The following is an 18,106-nucleotide window of genomic DNA, read 5'->3' on the forward strand; positions in this document are numbered from 1 at the left end:
TTCTTGTTGTATGTGATCAAAGCCTAGTATTCTGGCTAGTTCAGGAGATAGACGTACTTCTATATGCCTCTCTTGATCTATTATTACTCTACTGACTTCAATTCGTTTTACTGATGCTTTAACTTTTAATTGTAAATTTAATATATCACTTTTATGATTAATTTGAGATAGAATATCATCAACATTATAATAGTTTCCTGGTAAGATTTTAGTTATGTTCCAGCTTTTTGTATTCATGAGACGGTAATAAATATTATTAGTATATTTGGAAACATTCTGAAATGAATTTGTATAATGTACTTCAACAACTGCTGTCTCCCACTCACCTTTCTCTAGCACCAATGGATGATATAATTTGGTAGTATATCATGACAAAGTATTTTGTGGGAAATACTCCATAGAACTGTTACTCGGTAATGTAAGATAAAAGCTAGTAGTACTCTGCTCCATATTAATCAAAAATATCACTCTTCCTCTTCCTTTTCTTTTTACCACCGGTCTTTGCAAAATGAACTTTTCTCCGTTTTCTTCCAGATCCTTCCAACACTTGATTTATTTTATTTTGAGCTTTAGTTTTTAAATTATTTTTAGCTTCTTGCCAACGTGATGTTAAAGCTTCGTCAATAGGTCTATTATCACCTAATACATCTCCAGCTACATTAATTCCTGTACGTAACAATTCTTTACCAACAGTTTTTGCTCCTTGTTTAATTAACGGAAATACACTTCGAAATAAACCACCTAAAAAACTTCCAATACCATAACCTTCTTGATATGGTGCACCCCTATACACGTTATAACCACCTCCTGCTTGGTGCGTATAGTATTTAAAGTATGGATCATTCATTATTATTATTTTTTCCTATATACACAAATATAACAGTCGTTTATAATATTGTATTGTGGCTAAATGTTTTTTAAATGTGACACAGGAATCCATGAATTAAAGGAAGGGGGTATCCCCTCCAACGAACAAGTACACGTTTACCTTTAACTTCTAAAATTTCGTCTATTTCATAAACTTTAGGCAGAGGCACTCCTTGTAATTCCTCTTCGTAAAATGTACCATCAATTACTTCACCATTTAAGTCCTCCAGCACATAAACCACTTTCTTTTCCTTATGTATCACCTGTTTTATTTTAAATATTTCTACAGTCCACTTTTCTTTGTACCCTTTTTCAAAATGCCGTTTTGCTTTAGTAATGCGTACAGTATCACCTTTTTTATATTTTGCAATGTTAGTATGTGGCATCGGTTTTATTAATTTATTCCAAACTTGTTGAAAAGTGTCCTGGTTCACACTGGCGGGTGGTAATTGATGAGCTCTATGTGGTCTAGAATTATATGCCTGAACAAGTTTCGATAGCACATCTATGTACCGGTAAGTCTTCTTTGCTGTAAAATATTTCCACATTCGTTCCTTAAGAGTTCGATTAAAACGTTCCACTACACTTGCCTTAATATCGGAGTTTTGTGTTGTGAAGAATTTAATATTTTGCTTTTTTAAGTATAACTGAAATGGTTTATTAACAAACTCTGTACCTTTATCTGTCTGTAGACGTAAGGGTCTACGACGGGTAGATGCAAATATTTGCTTAAATGCTTTTATAATGTTTTCACCAGTTTTTGTACGTACAGGCACAGCCCATGCATAACGACTAAACAAATCAATCACTGTTAAAATATACCTATTGCCATCATTATACTTCTGCAGACTGTGCATATCGTTTAAATTAGCTTGCCACTGATCGTCAATATTGAACACTAAATAGGGATTACGTGGAAACTTTTTACGTACTGGCTTATGCAGAGTATAAGTCGGCTGTTCTTTCACCCACTGTTGCACTTTGTGTAAAGGAATAGATTTCTTCACAGCTCTCCATAATGACGTAGCAGTTGAAAACGAGGCAGAGTGTGAAGGGTTATAATAAATATCGGACAGCTTCTTCATATTTTATAATCACGCCATCTGTTGACAACTTTACGTTTACGTGGTGGCTCCTCTTCTTCCTCCTCTTCTTCTTCCTGTTTTGGATCAGCGGCAGATGATGATGATGTCAGCTTACGAATATATTCTATGCGCTGTGGGTTACCTATATACTCTAATGGTATATTGGATTTTGCTAACAGTACAGCAAAGGGTTCCCAACCTGTAGGGGGAATATTTTTCTTGCGACACCTGACAAAATCTGCTATTAGATCTACTATATTAGCACCAGGAATTAATTTATTATAAATATTAACATTACCATTGTCATCCCAATGAATGTTTGAATTTTGTTTTAATCTACGTAATAAAGGTCTTGCTTTACGCAGACAATTTTCGGGAAGAGTAGATAGTATTTCATCCTCCACGTCCTCGTCCTCCTCCTCCTTCTTAGTACCAACACTAGTTGATGTTGTTGCAGTAGGTTTTTGCACAATGTGTAAATATTTTTGTAACACCTCTTTATAGCGTATCCATTTTTCTTCAACATTCATATTTTTATTATTTAAAATATTTTTCATCTCATTATCTAAATTAGATATAGTTTGATATTGGTGCAATTTTTCTGGTGCAATTAAAACAAGCTTTTGTGCATGCTGCATAATTATTTAATTAAACTAGATAGTATACCTCCAATAATAGGTGCAAGCAAAGCAGTAAGAAACCCATCTTTTTGTACAATTATTCGTTTTTTCTTTTGTTTTAATGATGGACCTTTTTTCGCTAAATACCTCAATTCCTTTCTATATCTTTTTAATCTATTTTTCTCTTTTTTATTTAACGGAACATTTCCTTGTAATACGTTATAGGAACATTCACAAATAGAGCGAATTAATTCGGGATCAGCATTTTGTAAAATTGCTTGGCGTACTTTAGGTTTTGCCTTTGCTAAAAGTTTTAGTAAATGTGCACTCTCTTTGCTAATCATTTTTTTGTAGCTATTATACTAAAATTGAGTATTAAAATATAACAGTTATTGAGATTATTTTTTTACTGGTACATAAACATAATTGTAAGAATCTGAGGGAAAAATTTTTGTTCGAACACGATGTTCGTCGGGAGTGCCCTGTTTTAAATCAAAAACCAAATAACTATGAGGATCTCGTGTTGCGTCCTGATAGGCCTCTTGTACAAATTTTGTGTTACCAGGATATAATTGGCGTGCTAGATAATTAATTTGAGCCTGGTCTCTGGGGTTTTTAAAACATATTATATAATGGCAATTTAATGATATGTCTCGCATACCTTTAGCTTGGTGAAAAATATTTTGTGTTAGAAAAATAACACTTAAATTTCGGTGGTGGCTACCTTTAGTAAAAAAGTCAACAATTCGTGTATCACATTCTCGCATTAAATCATCAATAATTACAAGATGTGGGCCCGCTTGTGCTGAAAAATCATCTATTTTGTGGAGCCCTTCTTTAAATGTACAACCTGAGGATAGAGTTTCATAGAGGTTGCCACTCACCATAACACCATACTATATTTTTCCATTTTTCGGCATAATGTTTTAAAAACTCTTTTACAAAATATGATTTACCACACCCAGTGGGGCCAGCTATAATACAAGTAAATGGATGTTGAAACTCCATATTCTGATACACCACAAAATAATTATGAATATAATAACATATTATTATTATTACGATTCAGAATGTGAATACTTTCAGACATGTTTACATCTCTACATAATTATGGCCCGTTGAATGCACGGCAGATGAAGCTGGAGTTTTCGCCATGTACAAACACAGAAATTTACCTGACCATTACTATCGTCATCTGACGAATACCTTTAACAGTATCTGACAATGATATTTTATAATTTGCACTAATGGAAATGAAGAATTTGTAACAGCATTAAAGTAGTTTTCAATATATGAATAATATGATAGAAAAGTATACCACTCATCAGGTGAAAGACGAATACGATCATAGTAATTATGTAAAATTCTCCCTCATCATCGTATGCTAGACCAACACATACCTCGATTTGATTATCCATTTTTACTCTCTCTCTATTTACCCTATTCGTTTTCTTTTATACCCTTAGGGAAGTGTATCAAAATTTTCTATTCGTTTCCTTTTACTAGCAGTAACCTGATAGATTTTATGCGCCTCCGGCTTAGTAATCAATTTATAATCTTTAGTACGTAGAATTTGTCGACCGAGAGGAACGCTAATAGAAGGTGAATTATTTAAAATCATATCTTTCATCTGTTCAAAGTTAACATATTTTAATGTTTTATTATTCAGTGTGATTCCCTTGATTTTACATATTGTCTTTGTTTTACCATTAAGAGTGTTAACAACGGAATAACCGTAACATTTGGGACCACCAGCACAAAATTCTTCGATATATGCATCCGGACCATATTCTGCCAACTCATTCTTCCATTCCCCTAAATGCACTCCTATTTTAACTGTGGCTCACCAGGCGATTGAGTGTAAATAATACTATCGGTATCATAATATAACACACGCTCGCCAAGTAAATTCAAATAACGAAATAACTCGAGGCGAGCGTGTGTCGTGGTGTATGCTGCGATTATCACGTTAATATTTTTAGCAGGAGCAATAACGCTCTCATTAACACTCCAGTTGAGCACACGGAATTTGTCGTCGATTGGAATACACGATTTAACCTCAATATTCGGATTTGTTAATTTATCGAAATACTCCTCGGGAGTTTTAATGATAGCGACTTGCTCCATGTTTTCTCTTTGTGCGAACTTACCCCACAAGCTGTTTACTCCTTGCTTTGAAATTCGTTTCTTAGGTTTGTTGCGCATAATCTTTTCCCGGTCTAATTGGATACCCTCTTTCTCATAATACTCCTGTATGAACTGGTCTTTTTGTTGTTCAGTGACGCATCCTGCAGGCCAACCGTTACACTCAGTCTTGATCTTCATAAACAGGTTAATGTATTCCGTGAAAAGACCGCCCTCTTTCTTTTCAGCGTCATACATTAGAACCTCATAGCTCCATACCTCGTGTTTTTCTAGCACTCTATATCCTTTCTCGACAGCTACCCGCACTTCGTCTACAATCCACACTCCAGTCAAAGCTCTTTCCCGTTCCGAATGCGTGCATTCTTCTTCTTCATTCAGAGTGTCCGCGCACGTTCGGCATAAGGGGAATAATAATTTTCCACCACTCCGATAGGGCAGCACCGGGTGGTAGAGATTGGCTGGGGGTAATACCGAGCACTTTATTATTCCCTCAAACCCCGAAATATCAGGACACTCGTCATCACCCACATAAACTTTCGGATGACCCACAGGATATTTTTTCACCTTACAACAATAAGGATAAAGGGAGATTATATCGGTATACATGATACGTTCTCCCTCTTTCGCCTTTTTGTAGAGTTTCATGGTGTCGACTCTACCGCCATACAGGGCATCCCGCGGATGAATTGGGGATTTCTTAGCCATGATGTGGTTTTTTACAAATATACTCACCGGCGGGTGTTCTTTCAAAAACTCGCGCCACCGGCATTCCCACATTTCATGCACTATATACCCCAGCTCTTTTAATCGATTAATTTTGTTTACACTACTCTCATAACGCATATTAAAAGTAATGTACGCGTCATTATATATGGGGTTATCATGGCCTGTGGGGTAACACTCCCGGCACCCGTGGAATAGACACCCCTGGTACTCCCAAACATGTTCTGCACCATTATAGTGCGCATAACCATCCACTTTATACCCACCTCTCACCACAACCTCTCGTCCGTTACCAGAATGCTGAATTTGGGCTTTTAATCTGTCGGCCTCGTACACGAGCCACTGAACGGCGCCGACAGATTGGTTATCACGCCACCTGTACCCTCTATGTGGGATAATACCAATGGTGTCTGTTCGCAAGAACTTTTTTCGATACATTAAGTTGCACGCGCTGGCAATGCTTATACTTTCTAGGAACGGGTTGTCTCCAGATATAACCTCAAACTCGTTCATAAATTTTATGCAAGCATTGCGCAGCACGTTCACATCGTTCACACAGTATTTTATAAGCTGTTCTTTTAAAATGAAACCCGTCTCTCCAAGTGTTTCCTTTTCCTCATTATACCAACGCAAAAACTTCTCTTTCTGCTTCTTTTTCAAACCCCCCACATCGTAATACTCGATGCCTGGTAAAGCACCCCTATACTCCTGATTAGCTTTTGTGTTGAATAAATGAGGGAAATGTCCCTTCGAGACAGGCAAATCGAACGCGTCGCCTAATTTGGACAAAGGCATTGGTAAGAAATTTAGACTATCAATAAATTTTAAATATAAATATTCCATCGATAAAATTTTGCACCCCCGCATAATTATTCGCGGCGTCCACTCTTTATGAAGCATCATCGCGCGTAAAATAAAATGGGCGTCGTAACCCTTTGCGTTATGAGCTACAACGACTATTTTATTTATTTCAGAACGCCTTTGTGCTAAATAATCTAAAAATTCGACAATGCATTTGTCCCCATAAAATACATGAGTTCTATCGCCGCATACACCACACCGTTCACTCGCACTGTTTTTACAACAGTAGCACACCTGTTGACTAACTAGCAGGTTGGGCTCATGCTCAAAAATACCACCGGCTACTTCTTTATCCTGGAGGCACTCAATGTCGTAAAACACTAATAGCCATTTCTGTGGAGTACGCATTCGGCAGGGTTGTATATAACATAAATGCCCTGACGGCATCATATTATTACACCCTGTGCAGAATACTTCCCCACAGACATGGGGATTCAGCCCTTTTTTCACCACGTATGCTTTACGACATTGACGACACACTTTCAGAATATTACACAATGAAGCCTTATGGTTTTTGAGGCACTGAGCCTCATAAAAGCATCTATTGCATTCCCGGCAGTATACTACACTTTTCATAATTGTGCATGGTGGTCTGTTCTGGTATTTATTGCATAAAGCTTTACACTTCCCCACGTGCCTGTCTTTATTCTGAAACTTTTTGTGGCATTCTTCGCAATAGTAAACACATGAAAAGGCCGCTGTTAGGCTAGTGATGACATTATAATGGTTGTTAATATATAACAAATTAATCCGTTTCCCATGACCGTGACCCTCAAAAATATTTTTCCCCCGATAACCCATCATACACTGTGATTTTATAATCCGCTAAATATGCCTGAAATTTTTTAAATTCCGGTATCCCCCCGCCATTCTCTAGGCTAAAACCAGCCTTTTCACTTAGTTCGGATACCTTTTGAAACATATGTTTTGCGTATTGATCGCGATATCTATGTCTTTCCTTTTTATCATTTTTATGTTCAATAAGCCCTATAGCCACCACCAGAGCTTGACCCAAACAATAGTATTCAGGGTTTTTAATGACTATAATACCTCTGTTATGTTTTATGTATTCGTTTATGTCAGAAAAATTCTGTTTCACCCGTCCCATACCAATAGGTAATTCGACGTGGTGAAAATAGAGAATAAAGCGATCTTGATATAAGAATGAAGTATTGGATTGAATTACTTTTTCTAACGCACCCCACAAATTTTCAGCAGTCATATTATTAGCAGTTCGAAAAGAAAAATAGAATGGTTTATCTGGGTGATTTTGGTTTATAAAAGTCAACCCTACACGATGATGAGGGAGCACACCTCTCTACATACCGTACCAAATCATTAATGCAGTTTTCTACCCATTCAAGGGGGTTTTCTCCCTCTGGGGGAGGAGTTAATTCAATTGTCAGTAAATTCCCGTTATCTTTAAACTGTCTATAATATTGCTGAGATTCGGATATTATATTAAATCGCTCCATGTTTTGCTGTTTAGCTAACTTTTAGAATATTGTAAAATCGTTAATGCTTGCTGTTTTATCTTAATTGTGGTCTTCCAACTATAGAACGCCGATTAGTATTTTTTCTAATAACCTATTATTCTTAACGATCAACAATTATTCACCGTAACGCTATATTGAAAGCAATGCTTAGAATATTGTAAAATCGTTAATGCTTGCTGTTTTATCTTAATTATAATCTTCCAACTATAGAACGCCAATTAGTATTTTTTCTAATAAGCTATTATTATTAACGATCAACAATTATTCACTGTAACACTATATTGAAAGCAATGCTTAGAATATTATAAAATCGTTAATGCTTGCTGTTTTATCTTAATTGTAGTCTTCCAACTATAAAACGCCAATTAATATTTTTTCTAATAAGCTATTATTATTAACGATCAACAATTATTCACTGTAACGCTATATTGAAAGCAATGCTTATAGAATTTTTTTCCTAATAATTAAGTATTGTATTTTTTTGCAAAACTCTTCTCGGAAAAATCAGATGTTTGCAAGAAAAAAAGTAATTGGGGCTGTTCCCACTATAGATAACCAAAAGTGTTTTTCCCAATAACGTATTCTTTCTAAACCTGTAAATAGAAAAAAAGGAATCTTACATTGCAAAATCATCCAAAAAACCACCACCGAAAATTTTGACAAAGTTCAAAAGTACTTAATTTCTTTAAAAATCGATATTTTGCTTATTTTTGACCGCTGTGACCCCTAGTTTTCACGAACATATTCAACACAACGTATATTTCAAAAAATAATCGGTCTTGGGTGCGGTTATGAGGAACACTTAAAAATCACCACCGAAAATTTTGACAAAGTTTAAAAACACCCTTAATTCACACTTCAAATTCACTTCAATGTTCTCACACACTACACACGATGTTGTATTTTTACAATCCAACGAATAACTGACTGGGAATTGCTTCGAACCTCAGCCCTTATATAGTTGTTCTGCTTTCCTCTGATTGGGGAAAATAAAAACTCTTTTTCATTGGAGCAAAATCTGCAAGCCCATTGGCTAAAATAAAACTATTTACTATTGGCTCCAAACAAAAACGACTAAGATATGTGCTAAATATTTTCTAAGTCCATTTGAGCGTCCAAAATTCATAAAATGGCCCATATCTCGAAAACGGTCAAAAATATCAAAAAAATAATCGAAAAAATCTCCCCGTACCTCACACCTTGCCGTTTTTACACATGAAGAACCCATGGAACCATGTTTCAATCTTGTACGACAAGTGTGGGCCAAGGTGCCCAAAAAAAACTTCGGATCGTCATATCTTGAAAACTGTAAGAGATAGAGCAAACATAACATATTGAAGCACTATTTCTCGACTTTCAAAGCGTCATTGCAAGAAATACTCCAGACAAATCGTCTAAGTTCATTTTTGGGTGTCCAAAATTCATAAAATGGCCCATATCTCGAAAACGGTCAAAAATATCAAAAAAATAATCGAAAAAATCTCCCCGTACCTCACCCCTTGCCGTTTTCACACATGAAGAACCCATGGAACCATGTTTCTATCTTGTACGACAAGGGTGGGCCAAGGAGCCAAAAAAAAAACTTCGGATCGTCATATCTTGAAAACTGTAAGAGATAGAGCAAACATAACATATTGAAGCACTGTTTCTCGACTTTCCGGGCGTCATTGCGAGAAATATTCCAAACAGATCGTCTAAGATATGTGCTAGATATTTTCTAAATCCCTTTGAATGTCCAAAATTCATAAAATGGCCCATATCTCGAAAACGGTCAAAACTATAAAAAAAATAATGGAAAAAATCTCCCCTTTATAATACCCTTTGCCGTTTTTACACATGAAGAACCCATGGAACCATGTTTCAACCTTGTACGACAAGGGTGGGCCAAGTTGCCAAAAAAACTTAGGATCGTCATATCTCGAAAACGGTGAGAGATAGAAATACATTTTAACGGCATTCGATTTAGGATCATCAAATGTATAATCTACCCACGTTTGGTAAACATCGCCCGACTTTCAACTTTGACTGCTTTGTTCATACAAAAGAACAAGTTTTTAATGTGTTACACTGTCCACCACTTTCTGTTCTCATCTGAGCCCTGCTATGTTATATTAAAATAGTGGTTGAATGAATACACTCCCTTATTATAGGGGTGGAAAATAAGCCCGTCTTTTATTAATTCTGCTATGTTTAAATAGGGGTTGGAAAATATGCCACTGCTATGTGCTATGTTAAATAGGTGGATGGACAATGTGATATCTGCTCTGCTATGTGGTTGTAAAGTGCTCATAAAAGGGAACGAGTACACCCATTATTCTTTGCTATGTTTAAAAGAGTGCTCCTAGGCGGATGGAAAATGTGTTATCGGCTCTGCTATGTGTTCGTAAAAAACGAGTACACCCCTGCTATGTTATATAGTCTTGTGTGTTATCGATCAAAGTGCTCATAAAAGGGAACGAATCTTATGTACGCGGGGTCCGGCGCCGACCGACCAATCAGCGTCAAGGGGGGCGGGGTCCGGTGCCAGCCAATCAGCGTTAAGGGGGAGAGGGTCCTGCGCCAGCCAATCGGCGGGGGTCCCGCGCCAGCCAGTCAGCGCAGTAGATAGTCCTAAAATGGAGGTCATAAAAGAGCGTGACCAACCGGCGTCAAGGGGCGTGGTCTGGGGGCGTGGCCGGGGCGTGGCCGACGCCAGCCAATCAGCGTCAAGGGGCGTGGCCAAGGGGGCGGGGTCACGTGACCTGCGCCAGCCAATCAGCGTCAAGGGTTTGCGCATGCGCAGTAGGAAAAAAACACGCTCAAGTGACAACACTCTACTGCCCGCCCAAGCCCAGCCCGGCCCAAAGAAATAGCAGAGTCGGCCCGTGCAGGCCTCTACACCACACAACAGAACAGAATCCAAGCATAGTAATTAAAAACGTTTTTCAATTTCATTTTATATTTTTAAATAAACTAGTTTCTATCAACAGTATTTTTTGTTTTATTAACTTTTAAAATGTAGAAGCTTTTCTTAGTCACCCATTTGCTGGGCATAGATATTGTGTTTATTACATTATGGACACGTTAGTTGGGGTCTAGAAGTAGACATGTTGTGAGTATTATGGTATTTATGTACCAGTTCAGTGTTATATGATGTTACGTATGTATGTGTATTTGTATAACATTTGCTTAACGTATGATGGTATTTACATACTAGGTATATGTTGTGTGATGTTATATATAATGGTATTTTATATTACTTGTATCTGGCTTGTTCATAGACACTAAGTAGTTATACTTTCTGCACACTTCCGGTCCGCTTCCTGTTTACTTTCGGCTTGCGGAGATACAGTATACTTCCAGTTTCAGGGCTTTATGTTTCTTTCTCTGTCTTATGCCACATACACCCCGACTATGAGGTATTTCGTATTCGTACTGGTACCACTCTTGGCCTTCTGTGCCTAGTTGTTTGTGGTATAGGTATAAATATGGAGTTAACAAACCGGAGGCACGTGGTTTTGCTGTAAAAAATGGTATTTTGCTCGCCTTATCTATGCTTAAACTTCCTGTGTAACATCCGTGTATCATTGTTCCAGGATTAGCTATTATATACTACTTACAATTGGAGACAAAGTTCTTCCATTTTATATGAATATTATTTAGTTCTGTGGATATCATAGTTCAAAGACTTTCAACTCTGTGAAGGCATAAGCCCTGTTCAATACATCTAGCTACGCCAATGACAAAGGTTACAGAAATGAACAATATTTTTTGTTTATTGATAACTATAACCTATAAATGACAGAAATTATTATTAATAAGTATTAATTCATATCCCTGTAAAACAATATAAATTATTGAGTTGTTTTGATAAATTACAATAATGTTTTAGAATGAAAATAGATACGGCCCTTCTGCGAAATATGAGGGTTCGATTTCTACTGGGAAGTTGTATTTAACATCAAGTTGGAGGACTACCTCATATATTATAACATGTTGTAATGTGCCTTAATTTCTTTTTAATAATAAATGTCTGATTATTTCTTGCAGTGCGAACGCAAGGATGGCAAGGGAACGACGACTGGTATGGTAAGAGTATTGGAAATCATTTTAGAAATAGTTTTATTGATTACGTTAATTGACTAACTCACTAATATCATTAACAATCGCATTTTGTTGTTGTTTACGACGTACAGTACAACCCCTCAAATCCGAACTCCGGAAATCCGAAAACCTGGCAAATCCGAACACGTTCTCAGGAGAAAAAAATAACTACAGCTGGAAAATGAAAAAAAATTAATCACACAAATTTAGTTTTTTTTTTGTTTTTAACATTTTTAGACTTAATGCTTATTCTAAATAATTGTCTAATTATGTTCTTACAAGAAGACAGTTATAGATATGCGAAAAACATTTTGGACATGAGTGTACACCCGCCAATCAAGATCACTGCCCTTTCGACCACTGGGCCGCCCTGTCTAACCTCAGTCGTTGTTTTACCGCCAATTCAGTGACGAAATAAGTACGTAATATTATTTCCCGGGTAATCCGAACCCCCCGAAATCCGAACAGGCTTCAGCTCCAATTAGTTCGGATTTGAGGGGTTGTACTGTATTATTTCAACTGCTCAAGTTTCGCTGCAACAAAGTTATATTGGCCTTGCAACAAATTGCAGTTCCTTTTCTCACTTCGTTTTCACCTAAAATAACACAATTGTCAATTTTAACTAAATTGTTACATTCTAACCCTATTGAAATATTTTCTTCCAGAGAAGCTTAGAGATTACTATTATAATATTCGCTATTACTTAATGACTTATTCAGAATCAGGATTGTTTATCTTAAATCTAACTTCAATCACACGCACCAAAACTGTACCTTTATTCATCAGGTGCACCGGATCTAACCAGAAGAATAAAATTCTCATTCGTCCCTTGATTTGTGCTATAAAAAGTCAGGGAATGTAATAATTTAGTGTCAACTCACCTTGTTTACCTTTATATACTCACAATTGCTCGGCATACGGCCTCGTATACCTCTTAAACCCACAATTCTACGAAATGTGTAGTTTCTTTTCCTATTTCAACTATCTAAAAGATAAGATCCCAAGAAAACGCCCATGAAATAACATGGGGATCTCTTCATCCACGCTTTAGGTCCCTTAAAAACTAAAAGAAAAAAATATATTCACTTTTGACAATTTTTCTGTGGGTTAATACCGGAAGGCTGCAATTACACCAAATTTCATCTTTCTGATCCTACCGGAAGTGCCTAAAAATTTTGGAGTGTAGATGTCCCATACAGAGAAAAATCCGTTCTCCGGACAGCGGTATATTGTACAAATATAAGGTATCCTCTTGCTTACTATAGAAATCAGTACGGAGCATACGTTATCCGTATGCTACATAGGCACTGCCCTTAGATGTTACATCATGCCGTTACAGGATGTCTGACATCTAACAGTTTTCCGTATATCACATGCATATACTTATGTTATCTTCGTCAGCTACATGTTATATACGTCCATTTGTATGTGAGATCCTGACCGCCTATATTGTTTCATACGGAAAGTACGTATAGATGGAACACTTATGCAGAAAGTATTATAAAACATGCGTTTTCAGTTTTACGTCTGCTGTACGTTAAGTCCAAAAACTACAGGAATTACGCATGTAACCTACCTTTTTAAATACGCCACCTATATATTTTTTCTCAGTGCATATAAATAACATGGGAAAAATTTTTCAGTTCCCTATAAAACCACTGTAATTTGGAAATTTTTAGTTTTGGTGATTTACTTAGGTAACGCTATCAAAAAGTTATAAGCATACCGAATTTCAAGTTTTTATACCAATTCCAAGTACCTAAAATATGAGATTATAAGTTCAAAAAAGCTCATTTAAATAACATGGAGAATTTCTTCATTGCCTCTTTAGATCCTCTAAAACTTAAAAGTATTCACTTTTGGCAATTTTTCTGTCGGTTAGTCCCCAAAATCCACAATCATATCAAATTTAATCATTGTAGCCTTACAGGAAGTGCCCATAATTTTGGGGTGCAAAAGGTGTCCCATAAAAATAACATGGGGAATATTTTTCAATTCCATAAAACCATTTTTAAGTTATAAATTTTTATTTTTAGTGATTTTATTAAATAATCCTATAGAAAACGTACAAGCATATCGAATTTCAAAGTTTTATTCCAAGTGCCTAAAACATGAGATTATAGGTAAAAAAAAGAAAAAAAGCCCATTTAGATAGCATGGGGAATTTCTTCATCCCCATTTAGACCCCTTAAAAATTAAAAATGTTCACTTTCGGCAATTTTCCTGGGGATTAGTCCCGGAAAGATACAATCAGCCAAATTTCAACCTTCCACGTCAACCGGAAGTACCCCTTTATTTTCTAGCAGTCATATCATGTAGTTTTATAGTTCGGATGTTATGAAAAGGCAGAGGTAAATGGCAACCAAATTCCATAAATGGATAGTGTATAGGCTAGATCCAGTTTTGATTGAAGGTTTTTTGTATGAATATAACCATACGTAGATTCTTGGTTGTTGTTTCTATGTGATTATTTCATTAATATCGTCGGAAATGTATGCACATAGTTCACCGACAGCTAAAAACACGAAATGTGACAATTTAGTGCTCGGTAGAAACAAATAGGGTGAGTATGCCTAATTTCGCAGTATCCCTAACTTCGCAGTACCACATAACATGAAGAATTACGAATTTGAAAAAATGTTATGGAAGTAGTTCTTTGCATGAGTAATACATGGCAGGTACTCCTTTATGGGAAGAAATGTTGTCCTGCGTTCCCACGTGCAGAGTTTCTCAGAAACTAGATGAAATAGAAAAAAGCAGTGTGAATTTTTTCGTGTTCATTGGGACTTGAAGTACAGCTGCTTATTCACCAGGTATTTGTAGCATAGATGTTAGAGCACAGCATATCATGTGTATATAAGTGTGTAGAGGAAATTACAAGGGGTGTGTAGAGGAAATGATATATGCAAAATATTCCTAGTCATTGTATGAAGCTCAGTACAGGGTTAAGTTCCGTAAGGCTGTTTGTGGCCTGGGTACAAAAGAAAACAAAGGCAAGGAGACTTCGTTGTAACAAGCTTTCTAGGAGGCAACGTTGTCAAAGGCTTTGTCAAGGTCCATGAACTTTGTCAAGGCTATGCGCCTGATTTCATGTGCCTTGATTGCAGGGAGCAAGATGATTTGCTTTCCTATGCTTCGCACATTTGATTCTCTTTCATTTGATCTGTCATGTTTACCTAAGCCTGGTTTGTTTATAGCCTTACTGGAGCACTCAATTCTCTTCGTGTTCTATTGTTTGATGTTGTAGCTATTTCATCAAGTTTAATGTTTTTGAATTGGTTTCGGTAGCAGCTTTTGTTTACTTAAGCTAATTTGATTTGTTGTGTTTTGACCATTTGATGTTCTAACACTTGCTTTATCATGTGAGTAAGATAATGTTTAGCTACATTAGCCTGTTTTGTTTCTAGCTTTGCTATAGCACTCAATTCTCTTCATGTTCTGCTTTCCAATATTGCAGCTAGGCTCTATTTCATCGTGTGTAATGTTTTTGAATTGGCTTCAGTAGTAGTTTTTTTTAATGAAATGATGAATGTTATGTTTACAAAACAATATTTGTAATAATGATCAATAAGATGTAGCTATGATAAAAAAAGTGTATTCACATATGTAATTCAGATCCTATCAGTTTGTAACACTTAAGTCAAATACGCATATAGAATAGTGAAATTAGTAACAAGCAGACAGTACTGCGAAATTATGCACACCTATTGCGAAATTAGGACAAATATCTGCGAAATTGAGACCAATTATATTTTGTACTTCGACGGAACATTACTAAATTTCTAAACACAGCAAGAAAGCTACTACACATGTATCTAGTCAGGTTAATATGTACCTCCAAAACAATCAACTCTGCTGTTACTTGCCAATTATATATCTTGTAATATATATGCAAGTATGCAATTTATTGCGAAATTAGACATACTTGCGCTATGTGTTGTTGACCAGATGCTATAAGATAGGACAACTTTATTCTCAAAATTGGATTTAAAAGAAACAGACCTTGTCCACTGACGGCTTTGTACATGTGACACTTCATTCTTGGAATGCGCTATAAAAAGAAATATTACCTATTGTCCACGGGAGGCTAAGAATACAAGGTGTGATTATTTAATACTCAGAATCAGTTGTAGAAAGAAATATGTTTCCATCGGAAGGTAATAACAGAACATATGATAATTTAATTTTCGTAATCTGCTGCAGAATAATATTGTTGACTGAATGCTTTCTTAGTAAGAGAGATGTGGCAATTTAACTCTTAGTATTAGCTATAGAGTATGTACTGTTGACCGAGGATATCTCAGTGTATGGGATGTAACAATTTCATTCTTGAAATTAGCTTTAGAAATAAATACGTATCGTTGACAGCGAGTATTCTTCAAATAACCCTCCGTGGTGTCCACACATCTTTGCCAACGATGGAGAAGGCGTTGACATGTGGTGCATCTAAAGCAGATGGTATTCAGCTCGCTGGGGACTATGTGAAGGGTCTTCGTTGTTTGCTATGCACATTACGTACTCTTCAATGTCAAATTATGCTTTCTGTTCATGTTCATTTGTGTTTATTAAAATCTATTCGAGTAATTAATACGCATGAGCATATTCTTCTCTTGTCTGTTGCCGTTACCTGTTACACATAATAAATTTCCATTGTTGCAGTTCTTTAGCGGTTCTAGTACGTCTGTCATAACTTACGAAATGACCGCTCTACCATTGAGCCACTGCGGCCCGAAATGACCCTCGTATTTATAAGTGAGTGCAAAATATAACTATTGTAACTTCCATATGTGGTACATTTCTCTGGAAGTCATCGGAAACAAATTAAACGGAAAGAATCAAAACAATTAAGAAATGACTCATCTGCTATTATTTAATCAGTGTTCTATTCAGTCCCCTCAGTTTTTTGGGGGAGAATCTAAAGTTCTAAGAGGGAGCCCATTAAAAATGTGGAAAGTAACCAGGTACCTTATGCAACTCATACCTTTATATACTGTGCCCAAAGAAACCGTCTATATACTTTCAAAGTAGGGGAGAAGAAGGGAATGGCGATCAATTGGGAATGGCGATCAGCCCACTTTGCCCTCTTGCGTGACGCGAGGAGAAGTCAAACTAGTGCTGCCATCTGCCTCTTGTAGCAAGGTTTCTTGTATATTGTCGAGGAAGTTGCCAGAGAAGACTGAAGTCTACAGCGTGTTGAAACATGTTTTTGTTGATTTTCTTATAAGGATCTGATTATTTCAACTCACGATACGTACAATTTTAAGTTGTAAGATCTTGAAGTTATTAAGATTCATAAAAAGTTAAATTACGTCTAATGCACGACACATAGTTATTTTTCAAATAAACTACGTTTTACAGTATAACCAGCTCAATTTTCAAAATGGCGCAATGTTCGGAATGCCGATCAACGTGATCGGTTTATGATCATGGTGATCGCCATTTCTAACAAACATTTGGAATACTTCTCCAGCCAAAAATTATAAAAGAGGCTAGACCTAAGATAGGTAATATGCCTACTTGAGTCAAACACTGAAACTTTGGTATCGGTGTAACCTTTGTGGATCATGGGTGCATGCTGTCTGTACTGTTGTTGACTCCCCACATGGATCTATCTGTGACGTGTCTTTGAAAAAACATCAATAAAACATTCAGTTGACGTTTCCCAGTCTTTCGAAGGCGCAGTGTAGCCAAAAAAAAAAAATGAGCTGCCTATGACACTGTGAGTGTTTATTAAGCTTGTAATGTGATCTTCATTACCAACATGTGATGGGAATGGCGACCAAAGTAGCAATTTGAGTTTTTTTCATCGTGTTTTTTCCATCGTGTGAAAGAACGATCCTTTTTTTTTTTTTTTTTACACACTTATTGTAGAAAGATTGGAGTACGTGTTTACAAATTTGTTTCAATATATTTTGCAAATGAAACTACGTGATAACCAATTTTTCTTAGGTGATCGCCATTGCCCACCTCTCCTCTACTATATTTTTGTCCTTCACTGCTACACATTAATTTTTAACTATTGAAATATAAAGCTTCTCCAAATACAAGGAATTATTATTAATAATATTTTGATCAGATAAATATTCTTAGACTGATCCATCAGAAAATTACTATCAGATAAAGACACATTAACTTTAAAAGGCTTAATACAAATCTACTATGGATTCATATACCCTATCATAATGTATGGCATTCTATTTTGAGGTAACGCAACTGAAAGCAAATC

The 18,106-nt window shown here is 36.2% G+C and overlaps 1 protein-coding gene across 1 annotated transcript in view; it reads left to right on the plus strand.

The window, feature by feature from the left end:
- The window catches only part of LOC145685611 (uncharacterized), a 171,188-nt gene that overhangs the window by 140,421 nt on the left and 12,661 nt on the right, over window positions 1-18,106 (plus strand). Inside the window, exon 20 of the mRNA XM_081758000.1 lies at window positions 11,827-11,865. Coding sequence (XP_081614126.1) covers window positions 11,827-11,865 — 39 coding nt within the window. The remainder of the gene's footprint in view (window positions 1-11,826; window positions 11,866-18,106) is intronic.

The sequence above is a fragment of the Thermobia domestica genome, chromosome 5, assembly GCF_964235325.1.
Source record: "Thermobia domestica chromosome 5, izTheDome1.hap1.1, whole genome shotgun sequence".
NCBI classification, from domain to species: domain Eukaryota; kingdom Metazoa; phylum Arthropoda; class Insecta; order Zygentoma; family Lepismatidae; genus Thermobia; species Thermobia domestica.